Genomic DNA, 21,267 nt, shown 5'->3' with positions numbered 1-21,267 from the left:
CGTTAAGGGCTCCGAAACCACAGTGCCGGAAACAATTCGCAATTGTTTCTGTGGTTACCTGATTCCAGGCACGCACGAGCATGTGCAGGGCTGTGAGCAGAGTGACGGTGTAGCTCTTCTCATTATCGGAGCACAGGAGCAACTTCTCGAGAACGTGGCGTCTATAAAAGCTTTTCAAAACTTTTATAACGCCCTGATCCATAGGCTGAAGAGCCGCAGTGGTGTTAGCCGGAAGAAAAACCAGCTCAATGGCTCTCAACTCGACTTCCACCTTGTGCGCCGAGCAGTTGTCGACGAGGAGGAGAATCTGCCTCTTGCCGAGCTCAAATTTTCGGTCGAGTTTCCTCAGCCACTGCTTGAAAAGCTCGCCCGTCATCCAGGCCTTCTTATTTGCTGCATAGTCGGCCGGCAGCGTGCGAATGTTCTTAAAACATCGAGGCTTTTGCGACTTCCCTATCACAAATAGGGGGAGCTTCTCGGTTCCAGTCATATTGGCCCCGAGCAACACCGTCACCCGCTCTTTGCAACGTTTGCCGCCTGCGCACACGTCCCCCTTGTAGGTGATCGTTTTGTCCGGCAAGAGTTTAAAAAACAAGGCGGTCTCGTCGGCATTAAAAATATCGGATGGTGCGTACCTGTTCAGGTGGTCTAGTAGCGCACCATTCCGCCACACGGTGCAGGTTTCCGCGTCTACGGCTTTGGCTTCGCCGCACACACTGCGGAAAACGAGGTCGTGTCTGTCCCTGAAGCGGTGAAACCACCCGTCCGAAGCGGCGAAGTCGGAGACGTTCAGACGTAGCGCGAAATCAGCCGCCTTCGCTACAATGATGGGGCCACTCAATGGGATATCCTGGCTCCGTTTTTCCTTAATCCATGCGAGCAACGCTGCCTCCAGGTCCGGGTGCTTTGCTGTACGAATTCTCTTCCGATCCTTGGCGAAAGTTTCAGCCGCGTACGAGTCCTCAATAGTCTTCTTATTGCGGATGTAGGTCGACAGCGTGCTTCTCGGTATATCGTGCTTTTTGGCAATTTCATTCTTACTCTGCTTCCCTGCATCCACTTCCCGCAGAATTTCCACTTTTTCCTTCAACGTTTTGGCACGGTATTTTCCACGCGACGACATAGCGGCACGCGAGCAGTGTCGGTCTGCGACGGACGCGTACAGAACAAAAGAGAGGCTTAGAAGTTAGACGTTGCGATTGCACTGGCGACGGAGAGAACGGCCGATTTCGGGGTTGCCACCGAACGCACTGCGTATCCCGCTGTCCATGACGATGCGGCAGAGCATTTGCGAATAAACGCAAGTGCTGCCCCCTAAAAACACGCGATGATGATAGTGTATGTCGCGCCATCTGTCGCTTAACAGCAGAGACTGCGAGCTGGCTACGGCGGCGCGCAGTTCGAATTATCCGTGGCGGGCCGGATTAGCATTCGAAATAACGAGCTTTTCAATACATGGGGCTCTATGGAGCATGGCCGGACTGTGCCACTTAGTTCGAATTATTCGAAAATTCGAATTAACGAGGTGCGAATTAACGAGCTTTTACTGTATTATGGTATCAGCAGTTCATTTGTTATTTTCTGTCGTCTTTTACCGTCAATTATTTTCTCATATTTCTGAGTTGCAGATAGGCAAAGCAACAGAAACAGTCTATATGAAGTGCAATATGCCTTGGGAACTAGGAATATTGTGCTTTCGTGTGAAACGTGTTTTTATTGTCTTCCATGTAACGCATTATTTCTGGCACTAGGTGCCAGTGTCAACGCATTTCCGTTGGGCCGCGTCCGTGCTCAAGAGGCAGCCAAAGGCTCCAAACCTTCCTCACAATCGTCAGTGCTAACTTGAAGCTTTGAACACAACTCACTAGACCTTTCCAGGTCTAATTGTTACTTGGGGTGAAGAAGCGCCCGACACCATCACGATTTTGGCACTGGAAAAGGCAGCTGTCATCGCCGCAGCTGCCTCGCTCCGTGCCACCATTTTTAAAACCCAGGGCTGCCAGACTTCCACCTCCTTTCTGCCAACTGCAATCTAAAAAAAGCCTGCTACTTTGGTTATTGTCTCGCTCACGTGGCTACCATGTTCACGCAGCTGACGCATAACGGGATAGCCGACAAGATGGCTATGAGGGCATGTGGAATCATTTTTAATTTTTAAGATCACACAAGCCTCGATACCGCAAGAAGTTCACTCGCCGCAGCTTCCGACTACAAGTACGACGTAATGCTGGCTCAAATGCACAATGGACGGCCTGAGGATGACTCGAATTTAAAGTGGTGCGGAGCCACACATTGATTACCTGGTTCAAGAGATCCAGTGATTTATGCACTTCTGTTCCCATTTCTACGTAATATACTTTGTGTAACTGTAACCGTTTGGTTAATTCATTACAGTATTCCTTGTACAAACACTTCATTGTAGATAGGGGAGGGAAGGGGTTCCAGCCCCTCTGGGAGGCCGGAAGGTTTGAGAATCTCCCTGCTCTAGAGTGTGGGAATGCCTGTTACCATGTCCAGAAAGTGTTCCAGTGCCCCCTTCTAGGGTACAGAGTGGCTATCCAAAGAATTGAAGCACAAATTTGATAATGGCGCTCATACATTTGAGCAGTAAGAACTGTAAGATGTCAGTGGGTGTAGTTTGACTTGAGAGAGTTAAGATGGTAGCGAGAACTCTTGTGAGGTTAGGTAGTATGTAATCCATCGGACAGGAGATAATCTGCAGATCATGCGGGCATTATGGGTGCGGAGTATCATCCAAAGAATTGGGGACGTAAACTTTTGAACGTGGCAGTTGATGCGTTTCGCGGCAGCCGCATTCTGATGGGGGTCTGAATGGAAAAACGCCTATGCACCGTACATTGGATGCACAACCCCAGGTGGTCAAAATTAATCTGGAATCCTCAGCTCTATAGGGTTCCTCATTATGAGGTCGTGGTTTTGGCATGCAGAATCCGAGAATGTTTTTTTTTTTATATACGTTTCAGCAGTCTTATCATTTTGCTTTATGTCACCTGCAGATCAGCACATCCTGTTTGGCTGTGAGGAGGGCATCTACACGCTCAACCTCAATGAGATTCATGACTCCTGTGTGGACCAGGTATGCGTGCCCTTAGCTTTATCACTTACCTCATATTCCTTACCATGTTCCTGGTTCTAAGGGTGGAGGCCTGTTTCATACATTGCCCAGAGGCCCTCTCTGTGTCAGTTGTCATGTACTAGGCCCTTGACCTTGTCGATATAATTAGTAAAACAATGCATAGATTTCTAAGCTGTATTTTGTTTAGGCCGTGCTTTAAGAGACAAATTACCTTGCCAATTTTGTCTGAATCACACCAGCTAGGTGAAGTAAGTATCATCAGTGATTTATGCAGAACAACTTGTAGTTTGAGTAATCATAAAGCAAGAACTAATCGATTGATTCGTGGGGTTCAATGTCCCAAAGAAACAATGTGGCTTAAGCCGGTGGCATAAGTTGCACAAAGTAGACACATTTTCTTCATTCCTCTGAATCATTAAGCTCTTTGATTGTGTCAGATGTCAAACATTTGCAAAAGGCAAGCACCGCGTGAGAACTGAGCCCATGTTCAGAAAATTTTGTGGCATGTGAGATCTGGAAAACACACAGTAGTGAACAGATAGATGTGATGTTTTGGCATTTGGGTCCTTTGAGCTAATGTGCTGAGAATGTCAGTGCTGTGTTATGCCTGATCGCTAGCCTAGGGCAGTGGTCTTTTGAGCACACACTGCCATCACAGTTTATTCTCATCTCATAGCCCACCCACTTTGCACATAATTTGCGTATTCCCAGAATGTACAGGGGTAGGAATCCTGCAACTATTGCGTTATTTTGATATGCGCACAAATTGCTGTGCCTGAACGCGCCGTAAGCGAAAAAATTAGAAAAATGGCACTATGCTGCGCCAAAACAGTCTTGGCTCTGCCATGCGTTGACGAAAAATTGCCAGTGCAGTGCAGGGTTTGTTTCGGAGGTCTTGTAAAAGTAGCTTTCGTGTTTTGGCCACCAGTAGGTGCCAATATCTGCACCCAATTAGGACCCCTGAATATGAGTAAAGGTAGCGGCATTCTATTATCTTGCGGCCTGAGCTGGCGAGAGAGGGCAGGCAAGGAGGCCCGGGGCTTATCTGCACCTTCCTTTTGGTGGAGCGGAGACATGGTTGTACTGGTGCCGTTTCCGCGGAAACTAGCTCACGAGCATCTGCGCCTTTTGTTTTCTTTCTTTCTTTTGTTTTCACGTGCGATCAACAAGCCTGTTGATCGCAGTGTGATCATGGCAGTTGCAGTGATTGTGAATCCCGATGTCACAGTGATCGCATTGCTGCGAAGCACGATCGCTGCGATCAAAAAGGGCAAACTGAGGGTGCAAGTGGCGAGGGAAGGCACGTGCAGTGAGGGGACTTGCAGAAGGAGAGGGGAGGAGAAGAATGTTGCTACTTTTAGTTTATTTAGGTCTGTAAGTGTCCACCTAGTGGATATGTCCATTTCGTCTGCTGCTGAAGTGCTGATTGGCTGGGCTGGAGTGTCGAAGGAGACAGGCGCCCTCAGCCAATCAGCAAAGAGGTTTGGCATGCTGCTACAGATTTAATACTTAACAAGACATTCAAAGGACGAAAGAAAAGAAACATAATGTACATGCATCTGTTCGCACAAAAACTCGGAAAGGGGCAGCAGTGAAATGAACAAAGTAGAAAGTGGAGCTGTGCATGGCACCGTCAATAAACAGAATGCTATCCAACCCTGTGGTGTAGCCAAAGGATAGAGATGCATAACACAGCATCAGCATTCTGAGCACATTAGCTCACAGGACCCAAATGCAAAGTATCATATCTTTTTGTTCATTACTGTACGCATCACAAGGGTGCTCTGACTTGCAAGTCATAAGGGTGCAGAGCTCCGTATATATAGCCCGGGACCGTGAATAAGTGCTGTACTCTAAATGACTGTACCTCTTTTTCCCTTCCACTTCTGCTTCCAGATCTTTCCCCGAAGGACATCTTGGATGTTTGTCATCAAGGATGTGCTCATGTCATTGTCAGGTGAGTCATGTGCATTCATGGTTACTAGACTCGTGTGAATATCAGTGTTTTGGTTTGAAGCAAATAGTAATTAGTATCGAATAATTTCGAAGCAGATAGTTCAAATAGTCGGATTTGCATAAAACCTTGACACAAGTGCCAGATGCTGACAAATCTTAAAAAAAGAAATGGTTTACTTTCCAAAAAAGGAAGCAGGTTCATCTTTGAGGTCACTTTATTTTCAAAGTGCCATTATTGAGATATCTTCATGCAAAAAAGCAAGTTGAACATTTCTTACAACTCGAGCAGCACAGAATGTTTCTTTACAGCCTCTTGCTCACTGTTGTGTTTCAGTCTACTTTGTCTGTTTTGTGGTGGTCGAGGCCACGGTATCATTTCGCATTTGCCCATTATGCATTGTTGCAATGCTTTTAAGTGCGACCTTGACTGCGCGACGCCGGCTGTTTATGCTGCGTTGGGTAAATTCAGCCTGAGGCTTTCTGTCGACACGCAAACTTAACCCATTCCCTTCAATAAGGACACATACAAACTTGGTAGATGCTGCTTTTGCGGTCCTCACTCGGACTCGCGCGCATGATATCGGGCCCGATCACCGATGATGGGCGGCGCACTTCCCACAGCAGTTTCCCTTCCACCGATGCTATATGCCTTGGCTGTTAGGTCTAAGCAGGGCTGTTTCACCAGGTGTTAGCCCCCAAAGTTTCTGTTTAGTGCCATGTCAAAAATTTAAAAAGTTTAACAGTAAAACCACGGTGCAGATTAAATCTGAATTTCGACTTAGGGCAACTCTGGCATTTCTTTTTTAACCATATTAGGATGTTGTGATTTCCAAATGTCATGGACAGTACTGTCACTAATAGGGTGGTTCAATTTGCTTAGAAACTCATGAATAACTTTAAATAACCAATGAACAAGGTACCAAAACTGAAATTGGTAGCTGCTTCGTGTGATGTCTACGATAAGTCGATGACGGCAGACCCTGCACTACCATAATGCAAACAACCAGAACGCGTGTTAAACACGCAGTACACGTGGTGCTAATGGCAAAAAAAGCTAAGCTGCTGATGTTTTGTGATGACATGGAGGGCTTTTCCAGCTCATTCAAACTATACAGCGGCAATTTCAGCGGCGATATGAGCACTGAGGGATGGACCGCCGTTTGCTTTTGACTCGACGCCGCGTGAGGCCGTGCCCCGAGCTCAACGCACTGTGGTGTGGCAAGACGAAGAGAAGCACCGTTTATCACGTCTGCCAAAACAATGATTGTCGGTCGTCATCTCGTAGCAAAAGAAGCCAGCTTCATCGTTTCTGCGCGAGGCGGCGGTGTAGCCTGGGATGTCACTAACATAGGGTGGCCAGTAAAAAGTCCTACATTCGTGGGCATGAGTCAGGAACATGCAACCAATCTTTAAAACTCATTTTCAAGAAAACTGAACGACATACAGTCATATTGTTTGGCACAGATAATCAAAGTGCAAAAGAGAACATATATTCAAAGTTTTATTAAAGTCAATGGACACTGAAAGATTGTCGGAGCTTTAGCTCGGGGCTCTTATCTAAACACATAGGAAGGGAGAAACTGTTTTTCTCTGCAACCACTGCACCAAGATTGATGGGGTTTGTTGTATTTCAAATAAAAAGTTTTAATCTAGTGACTGTTAAAAGTAATTTTTTATTTAGGATGTCGATGTTTTAATAAAAATTGTTGGAAATCACAAATTTTCAGAAAACCATCAAGTTTGCAACTCTAACTCAGCAATGAAAGACAGTATCACAATTTTGTAAATTGCATCTGCTAATAGTACATCTAAAACGGACTAAAATTGATGTATTATACATAGCTTTTAAGTACACCACCAATATGTGAGTAGGACTTTGTAACATTGTTGCAAGTTCACGTAATATATAAATTAAAATACCAAATTTGTCTGCTTTGAATGTTCTAACCGCTGCAGTTTACCAAACTGCGATATCTGTTCTTGGTGCAAAGTTACACATTTGTAAACTCTATGCTTCTATGTTTTTTGAGCTTACTGATTTTCAGCAATCTTTGTAACAACATTCAGGCCCTAAATCAAACTTTCGCTTCAACAGTCACTAGCGTTTAACTTTCGCTTTCAAATTCAACAAAGTTTCATTAAAATAAACTCATGGGGTATCTCGGACAAGGATTTCTGCATTTTACATTTATTTGAATAGGCGGCATCGGAGTTGGGCTCAAGCTAAAGCTGTCCCTTGAGGTGTGGCTTCACACGAACTTAAATTTCACCTTGAGGTGCAATTTTGCGGCATTTCGGCATGCACTGCTGTGAAATCACCTTTATGGCAAAGTTTTCTATGATAGCGTCGCTGGAGAGGTGTGGAACGTAGCCAGTGGTAAAAGATACGATGTGGACAGTGGCGTAGCCAGAAATTTTTTTCGGGGGGGGGCTCAAGTTGCAACGCGGCCTCCTCCTTATAAAAGTTGTCGAGGCATCAAATACATGAATAATAACTGCATTGCCATTGCCAATGCCATTGTATATTAGGTGCTGAAAACGAATTATTTAACGCTACGCACAGTCAAGACAAGTAAATTATGTGTTTGTTTCATAAAAAATAGCTTCGTATGTCCCACAAATTGTGGCAGTAATAGCTGATATCAATGCTCCCGCGTTTTTTTTTTTTTTTTGGTCTATCTAATAAGTAAAGAAAATATCACGCGAACTTTACAACTATATCAGTTCGAAACCAGTAAAGCAGTGCATGCAGCTGGTATGAAAAACGTAACGGCCATAAAATGAACAAGTTGACAAATATTTTGATGAATCTTTGTCATTTAACAACCTTGTTTACATTTTTGTACATATGCAACGGCCAGGGAAAAACCTCAATGACGCTGTCCTTCGTTGCAATGGATTGCGCAGGAGCAGATTTTAACGGTCGTATATTGTAATTGCACCGAAATTATAGTTGAAACAACGAGTACATATAAAAAGCAGAAGTTCTGCAAAATATACATTAGAAATGCGAAGATAGAATGGAATATACAAATGCCAAGGTAAACAGCAAGAAAGTGTCGCGTGAAACCAAGTTCACTGCTTGTGTACAGAAAACCTCGCAACAAGATATTTAAATATACGTATAAGTCTGCAATACATCTACGTATCTAAGGAAACGTCATTGTATATAATGCATCAAACAAGACAAATAAACCTGTTGCGCAATCACAGATAGTAAACTTCACGCATACGAGTATAAAGACAGACGATCCAGACAAGAACAAAACTACGATCTCAGAAATTGTGATATGCATTTGGGCCATGCTGCGATCGCGACAGCACCATGTGGCTAGAATAAGAGAAAAAGAATGCAGAAATCAATACGAAAATGCGTATTTTAACTGCCTGCACAGCAGCAACAATTATTCTGCACCCAATGTCAAAGCAGGCTATTGCTTCGTTTCAAAAAAGAAGTAAATACATGTAGCTAAAAAGGAAAGAAAAGGACAAACGAAAGCCACAGATGGTGCGGCAAGTTAATTTACCTAACATCCGAGTGCGTTTTTGGGAAACGCCGCGTGTGCCGGGCTTTCAATGAGCAAGGTTTGTCAAAATTGGTTATTGATGTCCCCGTAATTTTTGTATTCACAGGATAATTTTGATCATCATGCTAACTGTTACAATAAACGGTGAAAATTTCTGTGGTTTTAAAAGCTAATGAACAGTCATACGTTTTCATAATTACGAGCTTCTATAGGAATGTGAAGGAACAGATATTTTTACAGGCATTGATTTTTGCTGCTTCGCTATCTAAACGATAAACTTCACTCGGCGGGGAGGTTTAGCGAAGCGTTCAGTAACTTCGGACACGTTCATGGCGACGTCTCTGTGGGCGTATAGAAGCGCCAGCATAACCATGCATTCCTCATTGTAAAGCGCAAGTGGTTTTTTTAGTAATCTCATGTTTGAAAATCTCTCTGCGCTGGCAGTGGCACTGGAAGGGCGACTAGAATATGCAGTAGTTTGTACTAGAGCACTGCACGGGCCGATTTTTTCAGCCCGGACCCGGCCCGGGCCTGTTTTTACGTTGGGCTGCCCGCCCGAGCCCGAATAAAACATTTAGGGCGAGACCCGGGTCCGGTCCGGGCCTGGAAATGATCTACGTTACCCGCCCGGCCCGGCCCGCCACCCCTTTACCTTAGGCCCGAGGCCCGCCACACCTTTACCTTAGGCCCGAGGCCCGGCCCGAACCCGACCCGAGACCGAAAAATACATGTTTTTCAGAGTTGAGACGCCCGAGAATAAATCGCTGCACGTTACATGCACACCACCAGTAAGCCCGAGCCCGGCCCGGGCCCGGGTCAAAAAGCACACGTCGTGCCCGAGCCCGGCCCGAGCCGGTGAAAAAAACTGCTCTACCCGGCTCGGCCCACGGGCCGGGCCCGGGCTTTCGGGTAAGCCCGAGCCCGTGTAGTGCTCTAGTTTGTACACATGTACATATAACCTGCAGTCTCCATGAGAGAGGGCATCTATTCCTGTGCTAAAACCTAAAAACACTTCGATATCGTTTCCTCAGCACCGCGCTCGACAAGGTAGACAGCCGTCCTCTTACGGAAGCCACAATTCTTGGTCCCTGGTCCCAGCCGGCGTCGGAACGAACTGCTTTAAAAGCGCTATTACGCTTTTTAAAAGAAACAGGACTTAGTGAAAAAACTATAGAATGTGCGGACTGATACGTTTCTTTTAGCTTTCTTTTTAATCTTCTTTTGTTTTCTAATCTTTTCTGCCCTTACCCTATCCCCCTGTGCAGAGTAGCCAATCGGACACTTAACCTGGTTAACCTTTCTGCCTTTCACCTCTTATTTTCCTTCCTTCCTTCCTTCCTTCTTTCCTTCCTTCTTTCCTTCCTTCCTTCCTTCCTTACTTCCTTCATTCGATATCGTTGACATCCTTGTTTACGTACCTTGCACAAACAGTAAGCTGTTCGATTCCAGCAATATCCGTCGTTTCGTCAGCAAGTACGGAGAAGCAGGCTGCAGCGTTCACTTTTGCTTCTTCGATAATTTCCCCACAAATTTCTGTAATTTAGTTTTGTACGTCTGGTTTAAATACGAGGCATTACTGGGGCAACTTTCCAAATGGTTCTTCAGATGTGTATCTCCACAATCAGCTCGCATGCGAAGAAGCGCTCTGGAAATACCGGTATTTTCAGCGGGGGCTTTGCTTAAATCCATAGGACCAGTGTCCCTATCGCCACGGAGAGTAAGACCTTGCCGCCCGCAAAAAAGAACTGTCTCAAATTAAATAGGCCGTTGACGTTTCTTCTGTTTTCTCTTATTTTACTTTGCCTGCCCTGGTCCAGCTTATCGATTACATTGGGCGTGCTTCCTGAAAATGTTTGGAGAAAATTATCAGATGCCAGCTGACAGTCACAGTGATATTGCATATTTTCGTGTGTGTGGAAGATTGCGAGCGCGTGCTTCGATTTCTGGAACGGCTTGGACACGCGCGTGCGAGTGCGTGCATGTTGGCCGAAGTTTATAAAAACATTAAACCCAGAAAGTTCCATAATTAAATATCAGAAGCACGCCTTTGGAAATGTCAGTGCACTTTTCGCGTCAAAAGTGTATGAGAAGTTTGTACCCATCAAGTTTCGGAATTGAAATCCATGCGCTCCGTAGATTCCGGTGCCGCTGCGAGATGCCGCGACGAGCCCGCTCGCTATCGAAAATCCCTTGAAACTTTGTGCTCGGCTGGGGCTCCTTACGTTATGCGACTCCAGGTGCATGGGCGTTTCCACGAAATCCAGCCCCAGTTCGCAATTTTCGCACCGAAATATCTTTTCGAGTGTCAAAAAGACATTGTAGACAAAATCCACGATGATTCCCGGCGCCGGTGGTTGTTTTGGACGGCGGTGCATGACAGCACGAAAAAATTTCGGGGGGGGGCTGAAGCCCCATCAGCCCCCCCCCCCCCCCCCCTGGCTACGCGCCTGGATGTGGATGATTCGAGCATCTGTGAATGGCGACTGTTTTTACGAGATTTCGGCGTTGTAGGAAGTTATTTTTCCGTGGGGCACACACACCTATTTTGGTTCGTTATTTTTTTTTCGTAGTGTTGTAATTGGGGGTGTGGTTTATAAGTGAAAAGATATGTATAGTCAACGTCCGATTTTTCGGACTTCCTAGGGGCCGCGAAAATGCCCAAAAATCGGGCAGTCCAAAAAACAAATGCATGCCTTTTACAGCCCCCAAGGGCTCAAAGTGCCACAGGCACATCCGAAATAGCTAGGAAGGCCTGCCAGTACACTTATTAGGCGAATTGTAGCTTATTAGGCAGGTGCACGCGTGTACATACCGTGTCCCGTGACAATTGCCCCTTCCCACTCTTTATATGCTTCACTGCAATACTTCGCATATGCTTTACTGCGTAACACTGCTGTATTGAGGCAAAGCTGACTTTTGGGAACTGGCATTATGCAACGTGCGGTGCGTTCCGAGTTTCCAAGACACTGGCGAGGATTACAAAGGCGGAGCCGGTGCCATTGTTAACAGCGGGGAATTGTTTCAATGAAAAACATGGCACCGAACAGAAAGAAGTTTGGAAGTGAACGTCGGAGTAGCTAGGCCTAGTGGTGCTGCGGTGGTGGTGGCTACAGCTGCCTGCGGATGTGCGTGCGAGACCGCCGGTTCGAGGAAGCGAGATAATCAAAATGGCGGCGGTGGTGGCTTCGATTAATGCCATTTAGGACCTGCGATGATGGCAAAAAGTCCGGATAATCGGATGGCGAACGTTTTTTGCGTCTGAAATTTCAGACGTCTTTATACATGGACTCTATGGGGTACGTGGCGGCGCCGCGAAGGCGTCCGAATTATCGGGCATGTCTGAAAAATCAGTCTTTGACTGTATATTCGTTCGTTTCAAATGCATATTTCGAAAACTTCGAGTACTGAAATTCGAGCCGAAGCGAATATTGAATACCACAATATTCGATGGAATCTTTGAAAACATTGAATATTCGTGCAAGCTTAATGGTTACCCATATGGTACATAGCCTGTTCACTCAGAACAAGAGGAACTCTTGTTTACAGAACTGGCTGTGAAACACTGGGATGCCTCTTGAAGATCAGAAAGTTGTGGAGCATAACTTTGCTTTCTGGCAGGCACTCCTTAAAAGGGACACTTTGAGGAGAAACATGAAATCTGTTTTAACTGCTTTTGAGAAGGTCACAGAAATTTTTTGAGTGGAAAAATTTATTGCTGGGCAAGAATGGGAAGGCCAAGCTGCCCTATATTGAAGTTCACGACAAAGACCACAGTGCTGGTATGCCACTGTTCTTTTATTTCGGCTAATTTGGTACAGGCAAAGATAAAAATGTCTCTGATTTGTCATCCTGGGCTTCCCAGGACTGCATAAAAACTAGCCAGGTTGTGCAGTTGACCCTTTTAGACTGCAGTGTAGTCATTCTCATATCCAGCCATTGTATCAAGAACCCACTCTAGTCTAGCTGATGGTATATTCAGTACCCAGTCACAAGCTCTCCAAGAAAACAATTTGCAGAGGCAGCACTTGCACTTTTGAAATGACAGGAATCATTTTGAACTGGAATGTTTGACAGAACTGGGCACCATTTTGAAAAAGCTACAAGGTTGCATTTCATTCTTAGATCCATGTTAAAAATCGAATGAGGCATTACTCTTTTTCCTTATTTTAACAAAAATTTACAACTAGGTTTGGAAAGGTTCTGTAACAAAAATGAAGAGACAGTCGAACGCCTTTATAACGAAGTGCTTAGGACCTCCGAAATCTTTTGTTATGAAGGACACTTCGTTGTAAAGTCATGCACCTCACCACTCATAATAGAACAGGGACAGAATTATTCCTTCATTATACAGGTCATTTCATTTTAGAGGCGCTCAACTGTACTGAAAATATTATTTTCAGACCATAGTGGTGTCAAATTGAAACTGCCGACGCCAGCTTCGGTGTTGTTAATGTTTGGATGTTTTGTCCTCATGTAGCGAATTACTGACATAATAACCACTAGGCATGTGCGAATAGTGGATTTGGAGTTTGAAGTGAATAGTGATTTGGGGCCAATGTTCTTTATTTGAATACCAGATATAGCCGTTGTGCAAAATAGTGGCTGCAAACGCCTATGCACAAGAACTACTGTGTTTGGAATTAATTGTTCTGTGGAAGAATGAGTCCAAAATTTAGGGAAGTAAAACTGGTTGACTAAACATCAGAGATACAAAGAGGTTAATGAATAGCAAAGCATGATGCAACTGCCTTTGTACATGTGGAAGGTAATGAAAATAACACAAGTAAAACAATGCACAAATTAAAAATGTGTACTATTGCAATGACTAGAGGAAGTGTAAAAAGAAGATAGTAATGCACCAGTGCTTTTATTCTGATTAGATGTCTCGGTTACATTTATTTCACGTCTCGGTGCTCATACTGTGAATGGAGACAGTGCTGGCATACGTTTTATAAGTAATACATTCTAAGCCCTGTTACTCTGCCCCTTTCCACTTATGGTACGCTTCTCTGCAAGGCAGATATGCTTCACCACATAACATGCTGTATTGCAGTGAAGCCTAATATAGGGAAGTGATCATTCGACATTGGAAAGTCTGATATTCAGTTTTTTTTTTTTTTGTGAGTATCGTATAGCGCAATATGCTAAACTACTATTTGAATATTCGCACAACGCTAATGACCACTTTTGGTGGAGCTATTGCATTCGTTAAAAGCAGGCTCGATTGTGGAGCAATTTCTGGACGGTGCCTTACAACTTGCATTGTACAACCAATATTTGTAATGGGACTTCTTTCAAATGAGATTCTTTTATTTCTTCCTCTGCACCCCTTTCTGTCTTCTGTTTAGCCACTGAACATGCTCTGCTCAACTGTCACCCTGCCAGTGGTGACTCACTGGCACCAAAGAGATTACAGATGATAACACAGGACTGAAAGACAGGAAGGTTTAAAGAGGGCTGTTGTAGATGCTGTTTAAATGTTCTGAAAGAAAAAAAAAAGAAATTTACTAAAAAAACATTTATTATGCACTCACAATTTTTTTCGCAATTGGAAACTTGGACACTGAAAAGACAGGAAATATTCTTATCTCAAAGTTCGAAAGTTCTATTTGAAATATGTCTTTGTAGAAATATTTCGGTATAGTCTCCAAGTGATGCTAGCAGTTTGTTCATAACTGTGATTGGTGGCCAGCGTCCTGCCTACATAATGCCGGAGTTGCATGCAAGTTGCCTTTGCATGATTAGAGGCTTCTGTTCTGCAGGCAAGAACCAGCAACTGTACAGGCATGACCTTGCTGCACTCCACGCAAGAGCCGGGCAGCGATTCGGCTTGCCTGTCGGCCGGCTACCTGAGCGACTAGTTCCCCGGCGGTATGCAGCCACTACCAAGGTTAGTGAAGCCAACATATCTTCACTCCCAGTGTATCTACCGTATTTACTAGGGTGTGCAAATACCGAATAGTAGGTTTCGAATTGAATCAAGAAATAAAAAGCCAAATATTGAATGAAATATTGAATATGCAAAAAATGTTCCACAAAATTTAACAGTGCTTACAAATTTTGGACGAGAAAATCTGGTCTCCTAGCATTGCATAACAAGAATGTAGCAAGCCATCTGTAACACAGAAATCAAGGTATACAGTATGGCATACTCTTATTAAAGGGAATACCAAATTCGTATGCCAGCACTGATTACAGCTCAGGTGTGGAGGTGAAGGTGTGGAAAATATTTTTTTATCAATAGAATTTCTATTGAATGGAATCAAGTGCTTTTTTTTCCCTCTGAAACTAATGAGTTGGTGATGTTCTGCTGCACTGAATACCAATGAGGTTCTCAGTTGAATAGGGGACCTGTGTTCTGCGGGAATGTTTTATTTATTGGATAGAAAGGGTTGCTTTCCTGTTTTTCTCCAAAATGCAGAACGACTATCTCAACTTTACGGCAGGCGGGTTATCATAGGGCCAATCTACGCGACAGATGACAGGACTGCGCGTCATTTTATTCAATCACCGCTCCACACGTACCTAGCACCGACAGTAAAGAGCAGTCGCCGTCCACGTGTGACGTTGGAGGGATTTGCCACCTTTCAAATAATCTGAAATCTGGAGGGTCACAGCAATTTCGCGACGCTCGCAACACCCCCCCCCCCCTCCTCCTCATCCTTGTTCATCTGCTGTCTCTCGCTTTCGTTTGCGAGGCAGTTTGTTGGCTTTTCGAGTGTTGTGCGGCTGCTTTGTATAGATCTGTGTCGATTGGGCGCCAAACCGTACCTTTAGTCACCAACGCCTGACAAAGCAGCGCCGATTAGGCCTAATGGCCGAGGCAGTGTAGCCACGACAGAAATTCACTGCTGGCTCATGTGATAACAAGCCGCCAGCCGTCGCGGAATGCTTGCCGCTAGTATGTTTGTACGGGTAGCTTATTGGTGATCAGTCCCAAAATCACGCGTGCGAATTAGATTGATGGCTGTTGAAGTGGCTTGAAGTCTGTCGCCACCTATCCAACACGATCCGCGTGCCTATCAACAGCTAATCGGCCCGATCTTCGCAATTTACAAAGTACACACTGCTTTTGTTGCTGTTCCCTCTGTCCGGCATCACGTTGTCATTTCAATTGGTCCTGTCGTCTCGGACAAGAGTTGTACGAACAGGAACACTAACTGGCCAATGCAGCGTCGTTCTGTGAATTGCGGCATTCGGCTGTTGTGTGTGCTATCTTCACATCTGGCACGCATCCGGGAGCGCTAGCAGTGACAAAGTCCGCTACTTCGTCAGTGCGGGGTCCACAGGCGTGCTTGGTCCTCCTTTTGCGCCGAAAGCAAAAGTGAAACGCTCGCTTGGGCGGCATCGAGCACGAGGGTCTCCGTGGCATATGTGACATGTGGCACTACATGGGTCTCTACACCAAATATATTGAATATTAAAAAACATCTAATAATAGCTAGATATTAAGTTCATGAATCGAATTACTCGGATGTTCACTATTCAATTCGATTCAGGTGGTATTCGTCTACTTGCACACGCCCTACTTTTTATACATTGTCTCTATGGGGTACGGGGCAGTGCTGCGAAGGCATCTGAATTGTCGGCTGTAGGAAAAGTGGGTCGTTGACTGTATATTCATTTGCTTCGCAGGTGGCAGACACCAAGGGTTGCATGCGGTGCTGCGTGGGTCGCAACCCGTACAATGGCTACAAGTACCTGTGCGGGCTGTCCCCCCAGGGGGTCTTCCTAATGCAGTGGTACAACCCACTTGCCAAGTTCATGCTGCTCAAGGTTGGTCACAGATTTCATTGTTACTTTCCTGCTCTACATGCCAAGGGGTGACGGGAGACAGCTGTTCTTGCTTTTTTTTTTTCATGTGTGTGCGACTTGCGTAGTGTTCTCGACAAAATGGGCACAACGGTTTGTCCCCTGCATACTTATACCTAATTAAACATGGATTAAACATACTCAGACATGCCAGCACTTATAGGAATTGAAGGTGTCTAATATGTGTATCTCTTAGTAAGAGGTGTTGAAACATAGCTTCTTTTTCTGATGTTTTCCTGTACATCATCATTCTTATAATAAAACGTAGTTGCGAATCAGGGCTTGTCCTGTGCACTTCCTTTCCTGCCGTCACCATACGTTCTTTCGTGAGCGCTGCACAAATCGCAAGCTGAATGCTTACCAATTTGCTCAGTTCACGATCCTTATGGAGATGTTCTTGCACATGCACTCTCGTGGACAGCGAGATGTGTGAAGTGAACTTGAATGTCTCCGGCCATGTTGGCATGTAATGTGCACCATATGTCACTTGCCCACTGCTCCATAGTGGCCAGTGGCCAGTCGGTGTTCACGAAGACACTGAAGCATCTCTCCACCGGGAGGTTGTTTTCCACTTTAGAGAACAAGATTGCTTTTCGTTTGAGTGATGTTAAGCTTGTGGAGGAATTTTGAGCATTTGATGCACCTGATGCGCTCACAAAGGCAGGAGCAATTCTAGCGTAAGAGCAGGCTTTGTTGTAGGAGCAGGGAAAGCCTCCAGAAAACGGACAACAAGCATGTGAGCCAATTAATTTTCTAGTAATGTCTCTTGTTTGCATGCTACGTGGCACGCACGCTTCTCAGACTTACTCCTCCTTTTCCTTCCTTCCTCGTTACATGAAGCAGATGACACAGCTGGAAACGTACGTTTCAACGGCACTTCCACAACACTGCACAATGTGCGAACAGTTAGAGTTGTGCTTACTGTGGTATAAAAGTTATAAACAGGAACAATAAGAAGCCTCAGAAAGGCTTCTTCTTGTTCCTGTTTAAAATTTTTGTACCACAGTGTGCTACTCCATCTGTCAGCCCCCTTCTTAATGTTAGAGTTGGTGTACAGGCTCCTGCAGGGAGCCAGGGTTGCTCATCTGTTTCCCATGTGCCGCTTGTGCAGCCATTTGCCAAGCGATATCATATGGAACTTTATTGTTCAGCAGAGAAGTCGACTACTGCACTGGCCTTGCTGTGCTGGCTTCAGCACTGATGAGAGCACCGACGCTTGTAACACTTGTTCGTCATATTCACTTATGCCTTTAAATGACCTTGCTTTAGGGCTCGCAGTATTCTAGACACATAGAATCATCGTCGGTGCTGTTCAAAATAAACGTTCTGTTCAACATAAACGAAACTACAACAGCCTGCTAAGCACAACGTACGCAAATGCTGGTGTTAAGGGTAGTTGCGTCATCTATTGGCAGACACCATTGATGCAGAGACATTTATCTCTAGCATGCATCATGCAGCTCAATATCGTCAAACACAGTTTTTCAGGGCGTGAATTTCATGTGTGCAATCAGCAATTGTTATCCGAGCCTCATTATAATAGTAGCAATGGACAATAAAGTGCCGAAGGTAGTTTCACACTTGTTAGCCCAGCTCCTGCAAGCACAAGAAGTGGCTTTCCCACATAAAATAGGATCGCAAGATGGCGAACCTTAGCGTAACGCTGCTCCCTGTGCGAGCATTTACTGTAACTCTAGATTTCATGTGCAAGGAGGCACCCCTATGCCTTCAGATAGTGAAGCAGCTAGGAGCTGACTAATGCGTCAACCATACATCAAAGTGGATGCAAGTGTTCAAATTGCAGCCGAATGCTAAACTGGCATCCCGTGCAGTTCACTTATAACGATATCTAGAAGAACAAAAAATCTGATCATTATAACTGATCATCGCTATATCTGGACTGCCAAAATAAAAGCTGCCAAACATATCTTTGTAGCTCAGAAACCAAATTTGCCACTTGCGCTAAAGAAATAGACGTAGAAAGTAGGCTGTGAAAAATAAAATGTTTATACCTCTAACAGTGTGTCAAGCATTAGGCACGCTGAAATAGTCGGAAATCTGCACTGGCTTTTGCAGCAGTTTCAGGTTCACCACCGCGGTGAGCGTCGCATCCAGCTGCTGCACGAACACTGGTGGCAATAATTTGGTGTGCACAAAATCAATGAGCGACTCGATCAACGACAGCACACATTGCGTTATTGTCGGGGTCGGTGTCAAAGACGGACCGTTGACAATCTCGTAGTCACTGCCGCTGCCGTCGTCGCCTCCGTTGCACAATGCCACCGTCAATGATTGCCTTGTCGGAGGTCTCTGCAGAATGGGGCAGCACTCAGAAACTCCTCCATCGAAACACCACTTAGTTCGTCGTCAGTAGCGATGTGCTTCCCGAGCTCAGTAATGTCAGCGGCTTCCACGGTGTTGGTCTTGCTATCATGGGGGTTTCGCCCAGGGGTGCACTAAGCCCGGCTTTTCTGTTGATCAGCATGGCCGCTGGTTCCAGCCATCATGATCGTGATGCTCCTGGTTTTCGGAATCGTCAGTATCATCGACTGCACGAGCTCGTACTTTTTGGAGTCTCGCAAAATTTGCAGCTTCATCTCAAAAAGTGACCCAGCTTTGCGCTTTGTCGGTGCCATCTGCTGTCCGCTGCTTTGGGGCTTCTTCCAAGGTGCATTTCTGCGCTTTCTGAGAGAGAGAGATTGTATGAAGGGCAGGCGCTGCTTTGCTTTTTTGCTTTTTTTTTTGCCTCTCCTTTTCTCTGGATGCGTGGGCGACACGGATGCGAAGCAGCTGGCGTCATCTCGTGGAGAACTGTGGCAACTCGCAATGCTCTCCGTGGCTTTCGCAATTGGCACACGGGCGGGATGCACTGCGCAGTAATGGCAGCAGATATGAACTCGCATAGGCAAACTTTTCGCCCCATCTCGGCATCGTTCGTTTAAGGGGGACTTGGCAGTGCAAATGTCACTATTATTCTGCATGGAAAACGCTGTCCAGAAGGCAATATTTTGATCGTTATGTCCAATATGCGGTGAATAATGTATATCTTGCTGTATGTTTTATTTTTTCTCATAGCCCTAATCCATAAGTTGGTCTATCCTAAGTCAACTCATTGTTATAACCGATATATCGTGGTGTATGTGGTATCACTACAAGTGGACCTCACTGTACCACATGGGTACCACTGTATGTGCCACGATAGGGGCCACTATGGATGCCACTACGGCTGCCACAGACAAATGGGCTAACCATTATAACTCTGGATACAGTCAACGTCCAATTTTTCAGACTCCATAGGGCCTCGAAAACGTCCAAAAAATCGGGCAATCCGAAAAAAACGAATGCATGCCTTTTATGCCCAAAGGGCTCAAATCGCCAAAGGCTCATCCGAAATAGCTCTGAAAGCCTGCCAGTTCACTTATTAGGCGTATCGGTGCTCGTACTGTGATAGGAGACAGCGGGTCCTCGCGTGTACAATCAATTAATTAATTATAATTAATAATAATTAATTAATCTTGGTACGTTTCACCGCAATACTTCGTCTATGCTTCACTGTGTAACACTGCTGTATTGAGCAAAGCTGACTTTCGGGAACTGGCATTATGCTACGCACCCTGCTTTCCAAGCTTCCAAGACACTAGCGAGGGTTACATAGATGGAGTCGGTGCCATTACTAACAGCGGCGAATTTTTTCAGTGAAAAGCACGGCACCAAACTGAAAGAAGCTTGGAAGCAAACATCAAAGTAGCTAGGCCTAGCGTTGCCAAGGTGGTGGCTGCTACTGCTGCCAGTAGATGTGTGTGCGAGATCGCCGGTGCGAAGACAGGATAATCAAAATGGCGGCAGTGGTGGCTACGATTAACGCCGTTTCGGACCTGCGGTCATGCCAAAAGTCCGGATAATCAAATGGCAAAAGATTTTTGTGTCGAAATTTCAGACATTCTTCTTATGCATTGGCTCTATGGGGATTCGTGGCGTTGCCACGAAGGTGTCCGAATTATTGGGCATGTCCGAAAAGTCGGGTGTCTGGAAAATTGGGCAACTGTATCCCTCAAACATATCGATCAGGTCATCTAATACATTCAAGTATATGGTACATTTTGAGCAACTTAGATGTCTTTCGCAGTCCTGGTCTTGTTTATTGAATGCATGAAATGACCTGAGTATCAACATCATTGACCTCTGCTTTCCTTTATTTTCCAGCAATTTGAGTGCATGGTTCCGGCGCGGTTAAGCGTGTTTGAAATGATTATCACGCCTGACCTGGACTACCCTATCCTCTGTGTTGGTGTCCGGAAAGGGTAAGTTGCATTCCGTGACCAAGTGACCATTACAGCACTTTAGATGTCATCATGTTGTGCTCTGTAAGGCAGTCAAGCTCCATTACAGTTGAGTCTCGATATAGTAAACATCATTGTAAAGAATTGTTGCATCAAATGAAGTAAATTAAGATGTTTTTTTGAATATCACATAAAATTAACATATTTTCATGTCGGATGTAAATTCGTATAACAAGGTTCAGCTGAATTACAAAGCAGCACCTTGCCCCAAAACACGCTTATTATTACTGACATTTAGTATGACAGCTTAGTAAGATATTTGTTGAGAGTTAATACAGTGCAGTCCACTTATAACGACATCAAGAAGAACGAAAAATCCGATCGTTATAACCAATCATCGTTATATCTGGACTGCCGTAAAAAAAAAAACGAATATATATTTGCCGTCCCGAACCCAAATTTGCCACTTGCGATAAAAAGATCGTCGTTGCAGAAAGTAGGCTGTGAAAAATAAAACGTTTATTTATGCCTATAAATAGCATCTCAATTATTAGGCGCGCTGAAATAGAAATATCTGCACTTGGGGCTTTCGCAG

At 45.0% G+C, this 21,267-nt stretch overlaps 1 protein-coding gene across 12 annotated transcripts in view; it reads left to right on the top strand.

Annotated features, from left to right (window-relative positions):
* The window catches only part of LOC119458380 (mitogen-activated protein kinase kinase kinase kinase 5), a 153,861-nt gene extending 133,115 nt beyond the window's left edge, over window positions 1-20,746 (top strand). For 4 of the 12 annotated variants that reach the window (XM_037720225.2, XM_037720223.2, XM_037720214.2 and 1 more), the window contains 5 exons: window positions 3,018-3,097; window positions 4,994-5,054; window positions 14,343-14,470; window positions 16,216-16,356; window positions 20,596-20,730. In XM_037720225.2, coding sequence (XP_037576153.1) covers window positions 3,018-3,097; window positions 4,994-5,054; window positions 14,343-14,470; window positions 16,216-16,356; window positions 20,596-20,697 — 512 coding nt within the window. In that variant the 3' untranslated portion in view covers window positions 20,698-20,730. Of the gene's footprint in view, window positions 1-3,017; window positions 3,098-4,993; window positions 5,055-14,342; window positions 14,471-16,215; window positions 16,357-20,595 lie in introns of all 12 variants that reach the window. The other 8 variants (XM_037720218.2, XM_037720216.2, XM_037720221.2 and 5 more) reach the window with 6 other exon arrangements.
* The last annotated feature ends 521 nt before the right edge of the window (window positions 20,747-21,267 follow it).

Source organism: Dermacentor silvarum, chromosome 7 (genome assembly GCF_013339745.2).
Source record: "Dermacentor silvarum isolate Dsil-2018 chromosome 7, BIME_Dsil_1.4, whole genome shotgun sequence".
Lineage (NCBI taxonomy): Eukaryota > Metazoa > Arthropoda > Arachnida > Ixodida > Ixodidae > Dermacentor > Dermacentor silvarum.
Note: the sequence above shows the minus strand (reverse complement) of the source record. Positions and strands in the feature narration are given on the sequence as shown.